Consider the following 17,411-nt stretch of genomic DNA (forward strand, 5'->3'; position numbering starts at 1 on the left):
AGGTTCGTTAACAAAAAGCGAGCTTTATTATAAAAATCCGAAGGCATGAAAAAACAAGAAACTAATTAACAGAAACAAAACCGGGGAGCATGACAGACAGGAACAAACTTACATACGGGAACAGGCAGGAGACACGGACAAGCATGGGTGACAGAACAGACATGGAACACAGGGGAAGACAAGACTAAATACACAGAAGGGTAATCACAGGACAAGACACAGCTGGGCAGGGGAGGAGAAACACAAGGGCAACAGGTGAACACACTCAGACAATTAGACACACCAGGGAAACTAACGACAGGGATGAAAAACACAGGCAGAGGGACCAGACAATATACAAAGAGGAAAACATTTCAAAACAAAGGTGGAAAACATAAATCCAAAACCATGACATTGTCAACAAAACAAAAATGTGAAACATTGTTTTAATGCACTAGAATGATTTTTTGAATTGTAACAAACCCCAACCCTAACCTGACCTGATGGTGATCCTTCATAGTATTTACCGTCATATAACCATATTCTCCATAATCCAGACCGTATGTCTCCCTTCCTCTAGACAGACTCTGCTAACACACCCAGTCCCCACTATGTACTGTCTGTAACCTGGACATCCCAGCTGTGAGTCCCTGAGTCAAAGCCCTCAGAGCCCAGGACAAACCAGCGATCATCAAACCTCTCTGGATTATCAAGAAGTTTCTGTCCCTCTCCTCCTCGTCTCACACTGGTCAGATCTTCAGACAGGATGAGTTCTGGACCAGCAGTGTTTGGGTCCATGATGACAGGAGAATTAGGACACCATGTCCTTCATCTTGCTCCAGATGTTGAAGCTGAGGTTGCCCAGGTGTTTGGCCTGGTCTATCATAGCTCCTGAGGGCAGCTGTGGATCCTCCAGCAGGGGGCACTGCAGCCTCTCCACTGCAGCCTTGTAGTTGTGCAGGAAGGAGACGTCTTCAGCTCCTCCTCTGTGGCCTCTGACTGTGTGTGAAAGAGCTGCTATCTCTCTGCTCACAGCCTCCATCTTCTCCTCCATCATCCTCCTCTTCTGCTCCTCTTCCTCCCTCAGTGCAGCCATCCTGGCCTCCTCTTCCTCTTCTAGAAACTGGTGAAGCTTCTTGAACTGCTCCTTAATCTGCTTCTCTGTGTGTTGAGCCTGGACCTTCATGTGTCCTGCTGTCTGATCAAACTCCACTTTAACTTCTTCAAAGAGCTTCAGTTTCTCCTGAAAGAGCTCCAGAGCTTTCTGGAGCTCCTCTCTGAGATCCTGAGCAGCTTCATTGATGGGTCTGAATCTGTGATTGGTGTGTGTTTCTCTGAATCTCTGCAGACGAGACACACTGGCTGCTGATGGTCCAGACAGAAGAGTCTGAGTTTCTCAGAGTGCAGACTGCAGAGAGCCTCTGGAGGTCTCTGACCTCTCTCCAGTAAGAAGGTCTCACTCAGGTTCTTTAAAGACAGGTTACAGGGAGGATGATCCATCAATGATCTTGCCTTACAGACTGGACACTCCTTTACTTCTTTCCCCGTCCACCAGGTCTGCGGACAGGCTTTACAGAAGCTGTGGCTACAGGACAGAACAACAGGATCTCTAAAGACGTCCTGATAGACCGGACAGCAGAGATCTTCCTCTAACCTGGAAGCCATGTTGTCTCTGAGTGAAGCTGAAACACAGCAGACAGGAAGTGCAGTCAGTCACGGCTCCTCTCCCCCTCCTCTACTGACTTCACTGTGAGTGATGTTTGGAGACTCACCTTCAGGGTCACATTGTCTGAATACATATATTGAACAACTAAGGGTTGATTTGCAGGATTGATTGCTTACTTAGCCCTATATCAGTATATAGCATGAATAATAATCACACATCAGTCATATTTGTTATGAATAGTCATTTATTAAATAGTAATGTAATGGTAGTCCCAAAAACAGTTCCTGTCGTCAGAAAAGCACAAACGGACGTCACACTTGCTGCTTTGCATGTTTGTGTACCTGTAAATGACTTCCTCTTTGATATCTGGACCAGAACAATCAGTATTGGGACTGATACAATCTTTTTTCAGCCAGCGATATCTGTCACGGGGGTGTGTTTATTTGGTTGGGGCTCGATGTCCACATAATCACTGACTGGGCGGTCATTGGGTTGTTGGTTTTCTTTGTCCACTCGTCCACAGACAGCTTCATCTGCCTCTTCTTCACTCATAGCAGTGTCACTGTCCTCTGATTCCATCTCAAAATCACTTTCTCCTTTTTGGATGGCATCACATCCTGCACACTGAATCCAGGACCTCTCTTTGCTGGTGGCATTCTGAAATGGAAAAATTAATTAATAAATATGTATCAATAATACATAGCTTATTATATTGTTATAGATTACCTGAAGGAATAGATAGGGTGGTGGGACAAGTGTTCATTCTGTCTGGCTTAGCCTATTATCATACTAAAAGGAACAACCCAGTATCACGCTGTGATGCCCCTGTGGGTGCATCAGTAGATAGGGTGTGGCTGTTCTGTCTGTGCTGCATTGGCTCCAGTGATTACCTTGATTACAGTAACTCAGGGCAACTGGGTCTGGTGTCCTGCCCAGCTATTTAGAGCCTCTCTGCTCCTCTCTGTGCTCTCTCTGTTTTTTCCTGCAGGCACCCGGCTCTGATGAGTATAAACCATGAGTTGACTTGAACAGTGTTGTGCAAATAAACACCTTTACCTACCCGTTGACATGTTGTGTCTCCTTTTTGTTGTGGCCTTTTGAGCCAGGTCGCAACACACGGCAAGACGTGAACATGTGACAATTTCATCCCTTCAAACGTGACAGTTACACGGTATTGTTAACATGGCCCAATCGGTGGAGATATACCCGGAAATGCCAAGCATATGCTACCCCAACGGTCCGTTTTTATTGTCAATATTAATATAATAATGATTTATTTTGTAATAGTCACACTCGATTACGCCGATTTTCTTGTTGCCCCAGCTGGTCGACACCTCTTTTAGCAGAAACAACTACATTAATGTATTAAATCGATGTTAATCCATGTGTGTGGATGTGGAATTAACGGACGTGTTACGGTTTGCGGAAAAGGTAGGACCCAAATGCAGACTATAAAAAAGGTAAAAGGTCTAGAAACAAAAACGAGCTTTATTTTAAAGCTGATGGACATAAACATGGCACGAAAAAACACAAGTAGCACCAGGTAGCATTAACAAACAAAACTGACCGTGACCAACATGGAGGGAGACAGGAAAGACAAACAATGAACCAACACCCAACAAAGGAAGAGACAAATACAGGTGAGGGAATGCTCCGGTTTTGGGACAAAATTAACATGGGATCACTCCGGTCATTGTACGTACTTCGTCTCACTGGAATATTAACGGTCAGATTGAATACAACATCGACCCAATTTCTCCGGTCAATGACGGGAGAGTTTTGAAAGTGACAACACACTGTTCCACACATTTAAAAACACTTAAACAATTAAACAATGTTTACCCAGGATTCAGGCACCTTCCCTGGCTTGTAAAATGCGGTGATGCGCCCTGGAGGTATCAGACTATTTAAAACATGTATACCCAGGATTCAATCACTTTTCCTGGCTTGTAAAGTGCTGTGAAGCAGCCTGTTCTCTGGGTGCAGTCTGGGTGCAAGAGCCATGTGCTGCAAGGATCTCTCTGGGTGCGCTCTGTGAGTCTCACACCCCGCTTCTCTCTGGCTGCTCTCTCCCTCTATTCACATCACTTTTCCCCAGCTTTCAAAGACTTATTGCTGGGTGGAAGAGCCATGTGCATCACCCTGGATCTCTGCCTATGTGCCTGTGAGTGTGAGACCCTGCTAACAGCAGTGACTCTGCTGTACTTATCTTCTTGTACATTTCATGAGTCAAATGTGGACGAAATGGACAGTTTCCTGTCCATATGACCGGCTGTTTATGCAGTCAAATGCGCATTGGAATTAAAACAGTTTAATGCACTTTTAACACTCATGTAGCCACGATTCAAGCTGCTTTCCTGGGTTACAAAGTGCTGTGAAGCAGCCTGTCCTCTGGGTGCAGTCTGGGTGGGAGAGCCATGTGCTGCAAGGAGCTCTCTGTGTGAGTCTCACACCCCGTTTCTCTCTGGCTGCTCTCTCCCTGTATTCACAGCACTTTCCCCCAGCTTTCAAAGACTCATTGCTGGGTAGAAACCCCTTGTGCATCACCCTGGATCTCTGCATAGGTGCATGTGAGTGTGAGACCCTGCTAACAGCAGTGAACCTGCTGCCAGCATTACGAACATATTAATCAGGCGTTTTAACACTTTTTTCCATGAAAATGATTTTTATTCACTATCATGGGGCTATATAAATCAAATTCCGGGTAATTCGGAGCACAATTGTACCTTTTACTATTTAAATGTATTTGTATTATATATTTTTGGGCTATAAAAGTGAAATTTCTGGGTGACTTTGTCAGTTTATGGAGCTTAGCCCACAATTCCTGGAGGTTCCAGGCCGCATTTGGGAGCTCATAGGCGGCCTGCCATGCGCCCCCACCCGTGGAAAGAAGAAAAAAGTAAAGAAAACGGTAAATTATATCTTAAAATAATCAAAAATGAAGTTAAAAAAAATTCTCGAAAAAACGACTGAGTGCCAACGGAAAAGGGGCTCAAAAAAGCTCAACCCTTCGGCGCATCGGGCCGAAGCCCCGGACACTTTTCCACTCCCCCGTTGCATATTACAACGGAGAGGGGAATCCAAGCCTCCCCTTCTCCGTAAAAAAAAAATGCATTCATCATTTTCAAGCAACCGTCTGCACGAAATCGGAAACCCGGTTTTTGAGAGGACTCAGAAAAAAACCGGCTGTTTCACTTCATGGAGGAATGTGTCTGCTCCATGTGTGCTCTGGCTCGGATACAAGTGTTGCATGGAGACCCCCCAGCATGGTTCTTACCAAACTTTACGTTTTTGAACTGGTCTCTGGAGGAATGTAAGGGGAATTGTCAGGGGACTCTACCCGCCTTATGAGACACTATCTTCGGGTACTTTTTTCCATTTTCACCCCTTTTCTATGGTTCTCCAAAAAGTGAACTCAGACTTGTTCTGACTGTGGAGGAATGCAAGGGGAGTTGACAGGGGGTTCTTGCGGGCTCATGATGCACTATTTTCGGATACTTTTTTCATTTTCAGCCCTTTTCCATGGATGAATTGAAACTTATTGTTTTACATTTTGGTCAATTTGACCCAGTTCTGGTACCGCATTGCCTGGAGGATAGGACCGAGAGATGACAGACTCTCTGGCCACCTCACAAGTCACTATTGTCGGACACTTTCTTTGCTTTACCCCGGTTCTATCACTCTTTCCTCCTTTGACCATACAACGTGTTTCCTGCTGGGGTACTGCCTGGTTCTGGGGCACCCCAAACCCTCTCATGGTCGGGGAACCATTAATTGATGCATAGGACCCAATGTTGCCATCACCAGCCCCGTGTTGGTGCGGAGGTGGGACCATTTAACCCGGTGGTAACCCAAGTCCTCCCTTGGTCCGTGTACCATGTATTGAAGCATTGGACCCATTGTTGCAATCACCGGTTACCCTAACGCATATAAACGGAGAAACAGAAAATAATTTAAATACAATTCACTGTGTCTGTTTTAGTAAGGATGTCGTCCGAATGCCCGGTGTGCAGACTCTTCTATCTGGCGTTGAACAAGCACCTTAAGCACAAACATGCAGTGCGGAACTTGGAGGAAAGAGGCATCATTCTTAAAATGGCCAGTGGCAGAATAAATGTTCGGACCAAACCCTGTCCCATCACAGGGTGTTCGTATGCTGGGAAGAGACTAGACCGTCATGTAACTCATGACCACCCTGAGTTCTCCCGAGATGAGGCACATCAGGTCATGGCAAGGCTGAAGCATAGTGTGGCCCTGCAGTTGCTCCATGACCTCCGAGAGACTAATCCCATCATTGGAATGGCTACATCATTGGATATAGACAATGAGGAGGAATACCCGGTGCACCCTCCACCCTTCTCCCCACATACCGAGTGTGACGAAGAGGACTGCAGGCAGGTGATGCTGGAAAATATGGCATTGAGGGCTCAGAAGGATGCCCTCATTGGTGAGGTGAAGACCCTGCGCTCCAGGCTGAAAAAGGGGCTAAAAGCCAGGAAGCAGAGTGCCACTGCTGCTGTGCTTGAGGAAGAGGAAGAATGTATACGATTTAAGGGCCTGGCAATCTCAAGTACCTCCGGCATAAACACAGTAGCCTCCGGCAGCAATACCCCTCTCAAGACCCCGGTCAAGACTGTCATGCATTCACCAGCAGCCTCCGGCAGCAATACCCCTTTCAAGACCCCGGTCAAGACTGTCATGCGGTCCCCAGAAGCCTCCGGTAGTGAGACCCCTCTCAAGACCCCGGTCAAGACTCTCATGCGGTCCCCAGAAGCCTCCAGTAGTGAGACCCCTCTCAAGACCCCGGGCAAGACTGTCATGCGGTCCCCAGAAGCCTCCAGTAGTGAGACCCCTCTCAAGACCCCGGGCAAGACTGTCATGCGGTCCCCAGAAGCCTCCAGTAGTGAGACCCCTCTCAATACCCCGGTCAAGACTGTCATGCGGTCTCCATCAGCCTCCGGTAGTGTCACCCCTCTCAATACCCCGGTTAAGACTGTCATGCGGTCCCCAGAAGCCTCCAGTAGTGAGACCCCTCTCAAGACCCCGGTCAAGACTGTCATGCATTCACCAGCAGCCTCCGGCAGCAATATCCCTCTCAAGACCCCAGTCAAGACTGTCATGCGGTCCCCAGAAGCCTCCGGTAGTGAGACCCCTCTCAAGACCCCGGTCAAGACTCTCATGCGGTCCCCAGAAGCCTCCAGTAGTGAGACCCCTCTCAAGACCCCGGTCAAGACTGTCATGCATTCACCAGCAGCAATATCCCTCTCAAGATCCCGGTCAAGACTGTCATGCGGTCCCCAGAAGCCTTCGGTAGTGAGACCCCTCTCAAGACCCCGGTCAAGACTCTCATGCGGTCCCCAGAAGCCTCCGGTAGTGAGATCCCTGTATGCCAGAAGACCCGTGCGTCTGTCTACAATAAGCTGAAAGCTAATCTGGCTAAGGACTGGCCCTCTCCCCCAAATCACTGGTCCACTGGGAAGGGACGGGGGAATACCATGCGTGAAATCACGTTGCCTAAAAGCATGGAGACGTACATTCAGACATACAGGGATCATTGTGAGGGTGTCGCACCGACAGTAAAACGGAAAGAAAATTGTCTGTCCAAGGTCAGCCGGATAAAGAACTTCCTCGTATTCATGGCCCATGGAGTTAACCGGCTGTCAGACTGGTTGTTCCTAAAAGACACGAAGAGGGTCCGTGGCTGGAGCGAGTATATTTTAAAGTCGGGCCGGGCCGTCACAACATCGCTGTTGTTCCTGAAGAATGTGAACCATTTCCTGAGGTACTTGTCTGAGTCAAAGCTCCGGGGGCGCAGGCTCACCCAGTCTGATATGACCCACATCATCAGAGAGGTGAAAGCCAACATGAACGACTTGAAAAAGTCTGTCACTGTCCACCAGTTTAAGGTGAAGAGGAACAAGCTGGATCGTCTGCCGAGCCAGGCGGAGCTTCTCGCCGCCATGGCAGCCGCTGAGAAGTGCATCCCTGATCTCCTTGACCTGATGGCTAGCAATCCGACCTCAATCACCCAGTACCTGCTATATGGCTATCTAACCCTCCATTGGAGCCTCCTGTATGGCCACCCTCCAGGTGTGTACGCAAACATGACCAACACTGAGGTCTTTGAGGCGGACAGAAGGGGCACTGCTGAGGGCTACATCATCCACGTGCAGGATCACAAGACTGCCAAGACATTTGGTGAAGCACAGCTGGTGCTTACAGTAAAGGAGTTTAGCTGGGTCATGCGGTGGATGGGGAGAAAAGAGGGCTTGTCGGGTCCTCAGAATGAATTCTTCCTTTTCACAACGGGGACGTACGCCTCCAAGAACCTGAACGCTCACTTGAAGAGGGCTTGGGCTGATGTTGGGCTAGAAACAGCCGTCACCTTCACAATCCTGCGCACTGCCCTGGCTGACAATATCGAGCATCACCAAGATCCAGAAAGCAGGTCGATTCTCGCAAGGTTTATGTGTCACGATGTAAGCACTGCAGACCGGTTCCACGCGAATACGCCTGGAATAAAGGAGGGATTGAAGATCCGCTCCATGTTCAGGGCGGCAGCAACTGCAGCAGCATCATCGGAAGGAGGTCTACCGCCGTCATATACCGCCAAAGAGGGCTCAGGGGCTGAGAGCAGCGATATCTCTTCTTCAGGGCCGGTTGATACTCCTGAGGAGGGGGCAAGGGTCGTGGACTCAACCTGTTTTCCCCGGTGCACCGTACAAGTTAGATGGCTAATATGGTCCCCAGGCCCCCGCTAATCATGTTTTTATTATGTATATTATGTATACTGTTTTTGTAAAAGTCATGTGATAATTAAATAAATAATAAAACATTAATATAACCTTGAAGGTTCCCAGGGGCAGATACAGTGCCAGGTATCAGAGTATTTAAACAATGTTTACCCAGGATTCAGACACCTTCCCTGGCTTGTAAAATGCGGTGATGCGCCCTGGAGGTATCGGACTATTTTAAACAACTTTTCCCCGCCTTTCAAACACTTATTCCTGGGTTTTAGCCTGTCATTTTGCACTATATCATTTAACATTGACCCTCTCCTGAAAAGGCACATATTCTGTGCATTTCCAGGAGAGGTTCAATGTTAAATGATATCGTGCAAAATGACAGGCTAAAACTCTCTTCCAGACATTTAAAAACACTTTTCCCGACCATTTAAACATTATTTCTGGCTTGTAAAGTGCAGTGATGAGCCCTACTAGTATCAGACTATTTAAAGGGTTGCCAGGAGCATGAGAATATCCTCCACAGAAGGGGGGGTGGTGGTGCCGTGAAGAAGGCTGAATATGGATGCCGATGGGCGGACAGTAAAGCACCGCAAAATCCACCCCCCTTTAAGTGTTACCAGGAGCATGAGGTTCTGTAGGGTGTGATCATCTGGGTTTAGTCCGTGGGGGAGTGCTTAAGTCCGGGGGCCCGGGGACTCACGGTGCGCAAGGTTATGGAGGTGTCCATGTCAGGGACACATGCTGGAGGTCATTAGTCCGTCCTTTGGGGATCTTGGAGGGGCCACAGAGAGGTGATTTCCCCGGTCTCTGTCCTGGATGTGTGAAATAACCTGAGTCCCCATTTCAGGGACACATGCTGAAGGTCTCTCTCCCGAGAGTGGACGTCCGTTGCCTCTAAATAGAGGTAAAATTGGGTCTGTGAATTTGGGTAACCGCACCACTGTCGGACGTCTCCCGAGAGTGGACGTCCATTGTCTCTAAATAGGGATAGTAGTCGGATCCCAGGAAAGGGTTAGAGGCTTGAGAAAAGTTTCCAGGACTACTGGTAAAGTTGTAGCCACTCAGGCAACAAACTCCTGAGCCAGGGCTTGCGAGCAACATCCTGGCGTGCCTCCTTCAAAGCAGCCACTCTACCCCGTATAGATGAGGCGTCATACCACGTATAAAACCTGTACTCCAGAGAGTACCCAAGATGTTCCGCCTGTAGCATCAAAAAAGCTGAATCTGCTGAGTCGGTTCATTCTGTTACGGTTTGCGGAAAAGGTAGGACCCAAATGCAGACTATAAAAAAAGGTAAAAGGTCTAGAAACAAAAAACGAGCTTTATTCAAAAGCTGATGGACATAAACATGGCACGAAAAAACACAAGTAGCACCAGGTAGCATTAACAAACAAAACTGACCGTGACCAACATGGAGGGAGACAGGAAAGACAAACAATGAACCAACACCGAACACAGGAAGAGACAAGACTAAATACAGGGAGGGGTAATCACGAGACGAGAAACAGCCGGGCTGGGGAGGAGAAACACAAGGGCAACAGGTGAACACAATCAGACAATTAGACACACCAGGGAAACTAACGACAGGAGGAAAACACAGGGAGAAGGACCAGACAATATACAAGGAGGAAAACATGACAGGGAGAAAAGAAATAACAAAAATAATAAGCAAAATAACGCCACAACTAGACACAACAAAACTCAAACCCTGACATGACGTGACGTTGTGCGATTGCGTTGCCAGGCAACAGCTTCGGTTCATGTTAATTTACAAACTCTTCAACTAGAACCGTAGTTATATTTACAAACATTTTAGAAGGCCTCACAAAATACTTTAATGTAAATTAAAATGTAAATGTGAAGGAATGTGTGTATAACAAAATACATCCGTCATTAACAATACCGGAAACAGACGTAGGCAAGATCCTCAGCTCAGTGATTGGATGGTTTAGCCGCAATGCACACTGGGAAATGGTGTTTATGCGATGAGAAATCCGAAAATATTTAAAAATAATAAAAGAATACTTTATTCCGAGTGTGCTTGCTTTTCTCTTTGGAAGTCATCACATAACGGCATTGTAATACACGGTTCGGCTGCATTAAATATCACATATCTGCCGTAGTTCTCTATTTATAGAGCCCTGATGAGAAGACTTCTAGACAAACATGAGGAACTGCCACCAAAACTGAAAACGTGACGTGGATCATAAATATATCAGCAATTAAACAACATCTTACATTTATTTTCACACAATACGTCTCCTTGCAGTATCAACACTAATTCGCCTGACTTTTATATTTGATCCAATTGGTAGATAGGCTGTATTTACACCATAACGGTGCACAGCTGATATAAAGGGACACCTAGTGGTTAAAGCACATTATTACATTTTATTATTTTATTATTTATCACAAAAATGAAACCATCAATAGCAAAAACAGAATTAACTGTCATTAGTAAACCACTCAAATGAAAAGATCATACGTGGTTTTGTTTTACATATATTTTAAGGATAATAATAGCAATGTAACACTGTCTATAACACTGATTTAAAAAACATACAGAACAAATTAATTCACTGCCCTTAATAAGTTAATACAATTTAAATATACATTTCAGGTGTGCTGTTTTGTTTAGATAATTAACATCTGGAGCTCTTTTAATGTCCTTATTGATTATTGTTACACCAGGTCTTGTCAAAACCTTTATTCCATATTCAATATCCATTACTAAACAAAACAACAATTCTACTCCACTACAATTCAGAGGTTAACCTGGTATTTCTACTCCATTACATTTATTTTAGTTACTTTGCAGATTCTGATTAATGATGTGAAATATAAACAACCCTTAAATCAGGCTTTAGTTACACCTGAGTAAAATTCAGGGAAGGTGATTGTGCCAACAATCAGGAGAGATATTTGATAGTGGGTGCTTGAGAAGACTAAACATTTATCTGCAGATTCCAGTGTATTCATTACTCGTTATTCTCTACTAATAGTTAACTAAAGACTGTATATTATGGCTATTTTGCACATCCCTTTCAAGATTTCAAGATTTTCTAAGGTTTATCGACATATCATATACACAACTAATTCAATAACGTGCTTTAACCACTAGGCGGTACACACAAGGTACACAAAGCCATAATAACTTTGTATTACTTGTGTATGTATAACATCTGAAGATGTGTAGTTTTATTCATGTTTTCACATAATTGTACAAGATATTGCTATATTATTTCTCATGTTTTACTTCTACACATTAATATCTGATTTGTAAAACATCACAGACAGAAAGGTATATCCGTCATTTCACAGTAAGCTATTGAAATTCTGAATCCATAGATGTGTCTCCCATCCCCCAAAACCCCTGACTATTCTCTCAACTCAGTATTTACATTCTTATATTAAAAGAAAATCAGTAATATCTTTAAAAACTACAAGTCCTTTTCTATCAGCTGTGCACCGTTATGGTGTAAATATAATCTATCTACCAATTGGATCAAATATGAAAGTCAGCCGAATTAGTGTTGATACGGCAAGGAGACGTATTGTGTGAAAATAAATTGCAGATGTTGTTTAATGGCTGATATATTTATGATCCACGTCACGTTTTCAGTTCCTCATGTTTGTCTAGAAGTCTTCTCATCAGGGCTCTATAAATACAGAACTACGGCAGATGTGTAATATTTAATGCAGCCGAACCGTGTGTTACAATGCCGTTATGTGATGACTTTCAAAGAGAAAAGCAAGCACACTCGGAATAAAGTATTATATTATTTTTAAAAAATGTTTTCGGATTTCACATCGCATAAACACCATTTCCCAACGTGCATTGCGGCTAAACCATCCAATCATCGAGCTGAGGATCTTGCCTACGTCTGTATTATTGGTGTTTTCCCTCCATGTCATTTTAAATGGTACACACAAAAAAGCAGATTTTTTCAAGGGTCAGCCATCTGTGTTTGCTGCGAGAGCTTGTGTCTGTATGTGTGTGTGTGTGTGTGTGTGTGTGTGTGTTTATTTGTAAAGGAATGTTGCCCTTCTCTCCTTCGGAGTGGCAAACCTCTCAATGACTCTGGTGTTGAAGTCAGGAATGCTCCTAATGAGTTTTTTCTCGATTGACAGCATAGCCAGAGCATTCAGGCGATCCTGTGTCATGCTGTTCCTCAAGAAAGTCTTGATCCTTTTCAGAGTGGAAAAGCACCTCTCTGCCTCAGCCGTAGCCATGGGTGTGGTTACAAGAACCTTCAGAAGACTGACAGTCTCTGTGAATGTCTCCTGCAGATTGTTGTCAATGAAGAAGTGGAGCAGAGTAACTGCACCACTACAAGCCCTGAACTGGTCATTGTCAGAGACGACGGACTGTTCCGTCTTGAGCTTTGCCTTGTCCAGTAGAGGCGGGGCCTCCACAGTTGTTTCAAGCGCTGCTTCAGGGGATGTTCGGCTGTGCTGCTGGAACAGGTCTCCTTGCAGGAGGGTGGAGCTGATGAGGTGTCTCTCCTTTGCGTGACTCAGTATGGATTCACATACCTATGAAATAATGCACAAGGAAAAATCAAGACATAATAAATAACAGAATCACCTTTTCACATCTATCAGTCATAATGTCATTAGTGTCCCCTATAAGATGTGTAACAAACAAAGAGCTTTCTTGTGAATGGAACCTATCAGAATAACAGGACATCTATCTGAGCGTCAACAGAACAATGTTACTGTTTAAAATTAAGTCACTACAATATATACATTTAATGACACTTCATTCATTCATTGGTGGGCCCTTTCTGTCCCCTGTGGTTGCTTCTGAAGGCCTAACCCTTTTCTGATCTGTCTTGATCCTCTTTGAAATGTAGAGACTGTGGGACACTTCTTGCAGTTTAGGCCTTGTTAAGTGCATACAATTCAGAATGTAATAAGCAATAGGCCTTTCCATGTGGATAGTTGAACTAGCCCCTATTTATTGAATTGACAGAAAATGGGCTTTATTGTGAAATGTATCATTATTGTGAAATGAAATGACCTATATTATGAAAGGAGCTTTTGGTCATAGAACACGTTCCTATTACTGCTTACCTCTCGAGCCAACAGCTGATGCTCTTCATGTCCAAGTGCCCTCCGTTTCTTTGGGCAGCTGCTGCACAGATCCACTGATTTCACCAGAAGGAATGGAGTCCCTGATCCAAACCACAAGTAACCATGTACAATTACTCATTGTGGCAAGAATTGACTAATTAGGTTTGACTATTTGAAATAGTAGTCAGAGATACACCTTATAAACGTTATATAATATATACATTTCCAGTTAGCCTGTTTAAGATATTTAAATAAGTATGTATGAGTTGGTCTATTGTGTTCAGCTACATCACGTTTAGGTTTCACAGATTTCCTATAATAAGCATTTCTCAGCCATTGTAAATAATGATGTACCTGATTGTTTGTATGCTGCTGGTGAACCTCTCGATGATCCTGTGATGAAGACAGAGTCGATGTTCCTCTTCTGCAGTTGGCTAAACAGCATGTCTACATGTGGCATTATCTCGTGGAACAATGTCAGGAAAAAGAAAAAAAAGTAATCTTCCATCATTCTCACAAAGCCCCCGGCTTCTCTCGCTGTTATGGGATCAAAGTCACCTGAGTCTCTGATTGTCTGGAAACACCTCAGGATGTTCTCCTTGTGCTCATAGACAGTGTTAACAGCACGACTGTGAAAGTTCCATCTTGTTGTGGAAGTGCCAGGAAGTCTGTGTGCCACCACTTGATCCAGGATCGCAGTTCGCTTAAATTACCTGTAGAAAAATGCAGCAAATCCACCAAGGTCTGAACAAAATGTTCTTATCTTGGGGATGTGGGATGTTGCCTGCTGCATAATGAGGTTCAGCTGATGCGCATAGCAGTGGACATAGTGCGCACTACTGTACACATCCTTTACTTTCCGCTGAACTCCACCTTTAGCTCCCCTCATCACCGCTGCTCCGTCATATGCTTGGCCGTGTTGTCCATCGGGGAGGATAGTGCCCAGCCTCTCCATCAGCGCGGTGGCAACTGTGTCAGCATTCGCATTCTGAAGAGGGATGAACTAAAAAAAACGCTCTTGGACGTTGTTATGTGGGTCGATGTACCGTAACACAATAACTAAGATTATTTTGTCACGATCTGTCTGTGTTGTGTTTTGTCTTGTCTAGATCTGTCTTTGGTTTCCTGTTTTATTTTGAAAAGTGTTCACCCCCTGTCTTGCCTGTTGCTTCCTGTCTGTGTGTTCCCTCCTACCTGATTACCTGATTGTGTTCACCTTGTGCCCCTGTGTGTTCTCCTCCCTCCTCACCCGTGTCTTGTTTGTTTCATTAGTCCTGTGTGCATTTAGGTTCTGCTTTTTCTGCAAGTCTTTGTGAGATCCTTGTTTGTTGTTGACTGTGTTCACCGGGGAGAGAGTTCTGCTCTGTATGTTTCTTGTAGCCTTGGAATAAAGGTATTTTCTGTTAAATCTGCATTTGGGTCCTGCCTGCTTCGCTCAACCTTGACAGAAGGATCTCACCAAGAATGGACCCAGCAGACGAGGTGGTGACGTACAATTTAATGTGCTTAAAAAATGACTGTCGATATGCCTCCAGTAGAGAAGAGAGGCCGTCTATTATCTCTACGGCACGCCAATAAGTAACCTCGAGGCCCTGGTTAAGGGAGTTACTACCAGAGTGGGTGGAGGACTTTTTCGGTAGCTTTGAGGACAAACCTGTTTCCCGGCCTGCTAGGCCCTGGCATGCTAGCCCCCTGCCTGCCACAGTTCCCAACAAGGCTCCTTTCAAGAACCCTTTCGCTGGGTCTCGTATGGCCTTTGGAGGTCCTCTGAGCCTCCACAAGGCTTCAAGGCAGCATGGAAGGAAACGCAAGGCCAGGATTCCAGCCCGGCCCCAGCAGCCATGGTCCCAGCCCCAGAAGCCATGGTTCAGGCCCTGGTTCAGGCCCCAGCAGCCATGGTCCCTCCTCTAGTCCCATCTCAAGTCCCTACTCAAGTCCCTTCTCAAGTCCCTACTCAATTCCCTTCTCAAGTCCCTTCTCAAGTCCCTTCTCAAGTCTCTTCTCTAGTCCCCTGTCTAGTCCCATCTCTAGTCCCATCTCCAGTCCCTACTCAAGTCCCTTCTCAAGTCCCATCTCAAGTCCCATCTCCAGTCCCTACTCAAGTCCCTTCTCAAGTCCCTTCTCTAGTCCCCTCTCTAGTCCCATCTCAAGTCCCATCTCCAGTCCCTACTCAAGTGCCTTCTCTAGTCTATTCTCAAGTCCCTTCTCTAATCCCGTCTTTAGTTTGTTCTCAAGTCCCTTCTCTAATCCCCTTTCTAGTCCCTTCTCTAGTCCCTTCTCAATTCCCTTCTAAAGTCCCCTCTCAAGTCCCATCTCAAGTCCCATCTCAAGTCCCTTCTCTAATCCCCTCTTTAGTTTGTTCTCAAGTCCCTTGTCTAATCCCCTTTCTAGTCCCTTCTCTAGTCCCTTCTCAATTCCCTTCTAAAGTCCCCTCTCAAGTCCCATCTCAAGTCCCATCTCAAGTCCCTTCTCTAGTCCCTACTCAAGTCCATACTCTCTTCTCTAGTTTCTTCTCAAGTCCATTCTCAAGTCCCTTCTCAAGTCCCTTCTCAAGTCCTTACTCAAGTACCTTTCCAAGTCCCTTCTCAAGTCCCTTCTCTAGTCCCTTCTCTAATCCCCTCTCGAGTTCATTCTCAAGTCCCTTCTCTAATCCCCTATCTAGTCCCTTCTCTAGTCCCTTCTAAAATCCCCTCTCAAGTCCCCTCTCAAATCCCTTCTAATTTCTCTTCTCTAGTCCCTTCTCAAGTCCCAAATCATGTCCCAACTCCATGCTTTGTTCCGTTGGGGGTTCTGCTGGGGGTCCTGCTGGGGGTCCTGCCAACTCCATGTCCTGTCTCGCCGGGGGTCCTGCCAACCCAATGTCCTGTTCCGTTGGGGGTCCAGCTGACACCTGTTTCGTCGGGGGTCCTGCCAACCCCATGTCCTGGTCCGTTGGGGGTTCTGCTGGGGGTCCTGCCAACTCTGTCCCCTGACCTGTCGGGGGTCAGGGCACACCTGTTCCGTCGGAGGTCCAGCCAGCTCCGAATCCTGTTCAGTCAGTGGTCCCGCTGCCACCAGATCCTGACCGCCAGGGGTCCCGCCAACACCATGTCCAGACGGCCGTTCCGTTACGCTGCCTTCCTGCCCGTCCTCCGGAGCTGTCCAGGCACTGCCTTCCTGCCCGTCCTCTGGAGCTGTCCCGGCACTGCCTTCCTGCCCGTCCACCGGATCTGTCCCGTCGTCGCCTTCTTTCCCGTCCTTGTGCCCGGCCCCCTGAGTTCCCCAGCCGCAGCCTTCGCCCTCGAGCCCGGCCCCCAGACTTTCCCAGCCGCTGCCTTCGCCCTTGTGCCGGGCCCCCTGACTTTCCCAGCCGCTGCCTTCTCCCTGGAGTCCGGCCCCCTAATTTACCCCGTCGAGGCCTTCACCCCTGTCTTCGGCCCCCTGAGTTTCCCCACCGCGGACTTCCCTGCCCTTTTGCCTTGCCCCCGGGCCGCACGAGTCCCCCTTCTTGGCCTCTGCTTTGCCCCCGGGCCGTCCGCCCGAGTCCCCCTTCTCTGCTTCTGCTTTGCCCCCGGGCTGTCCACCCGAGCCCTGATTGTGTTCACCTTGTGCCCCTGTGTGTTCTCCTCCCTCCTCACCTGTGTCTTGTTTGTTTCATTAGTCCTGTGTGCATTTAGGTTCTGCTTTTTCTGTTAGTCTTTGTGAGATCCTTGTTTGGTGTTGACTGTGTTCACGGGGGAGAGAGTTCTGCTCTGTATGTTTCTTGTAGCCTTGGAATAAAGGTATTTTCTGTTAAATCTGCATTTGGGTCCTGCCTGCTTCGCTCTACCTTGACATCTTTATTGTCAATCTAACATAGCTACAAAGTAATTATGTCGTTGAAAATCTTAGGTCACAGGCTTCTCCAACAATGCAACACAATACAGATAAGCAGACAATATTAAAATATACTATATTCAAAGTAA

The 17,411-nt window shown here is 46.3% G+C and overlaps 1 protein-coding gene across 1 annotated transcript; it reads right to left on the reverse strand.

Moving 5' to 3' along the window:
• Positions 1 to 790: 790 nt before the first annotated feature.
• LOC117538719 (tripartite motif-containing protein 35-like) lies at positions 791 to 5,402 on the reverse strand. The gene is given in 5 exon segments (XM_034204623.1): positions 791 to 1,306; positions 1,309 to 1,661; positions 1,987 to 2,011; positions 2,123 to 2,302; positions 5,313 to 5,402. Coding segments are annotated over 5 exon segments (1,164 nt in total).
• Between the last annotated feature and the right edge of the window lie 12,009 nt (positions 5,403 to 17,411).

This window comes from Gymnodraco acuticeps, unplaced genomic scaffold (genome assembly GCF_902827175.1).
Source record: "Gymnodraco acuticeps unplaced genomic scaffold, fGymAcu1.1, whole genome shotgun sequence".
NCBI lineage: Eukaryota > Metazoa > Chordata > Actinopteri > Perciformes > Bathydraconidae > Gymnodraco > Gymnodraco acuticeps.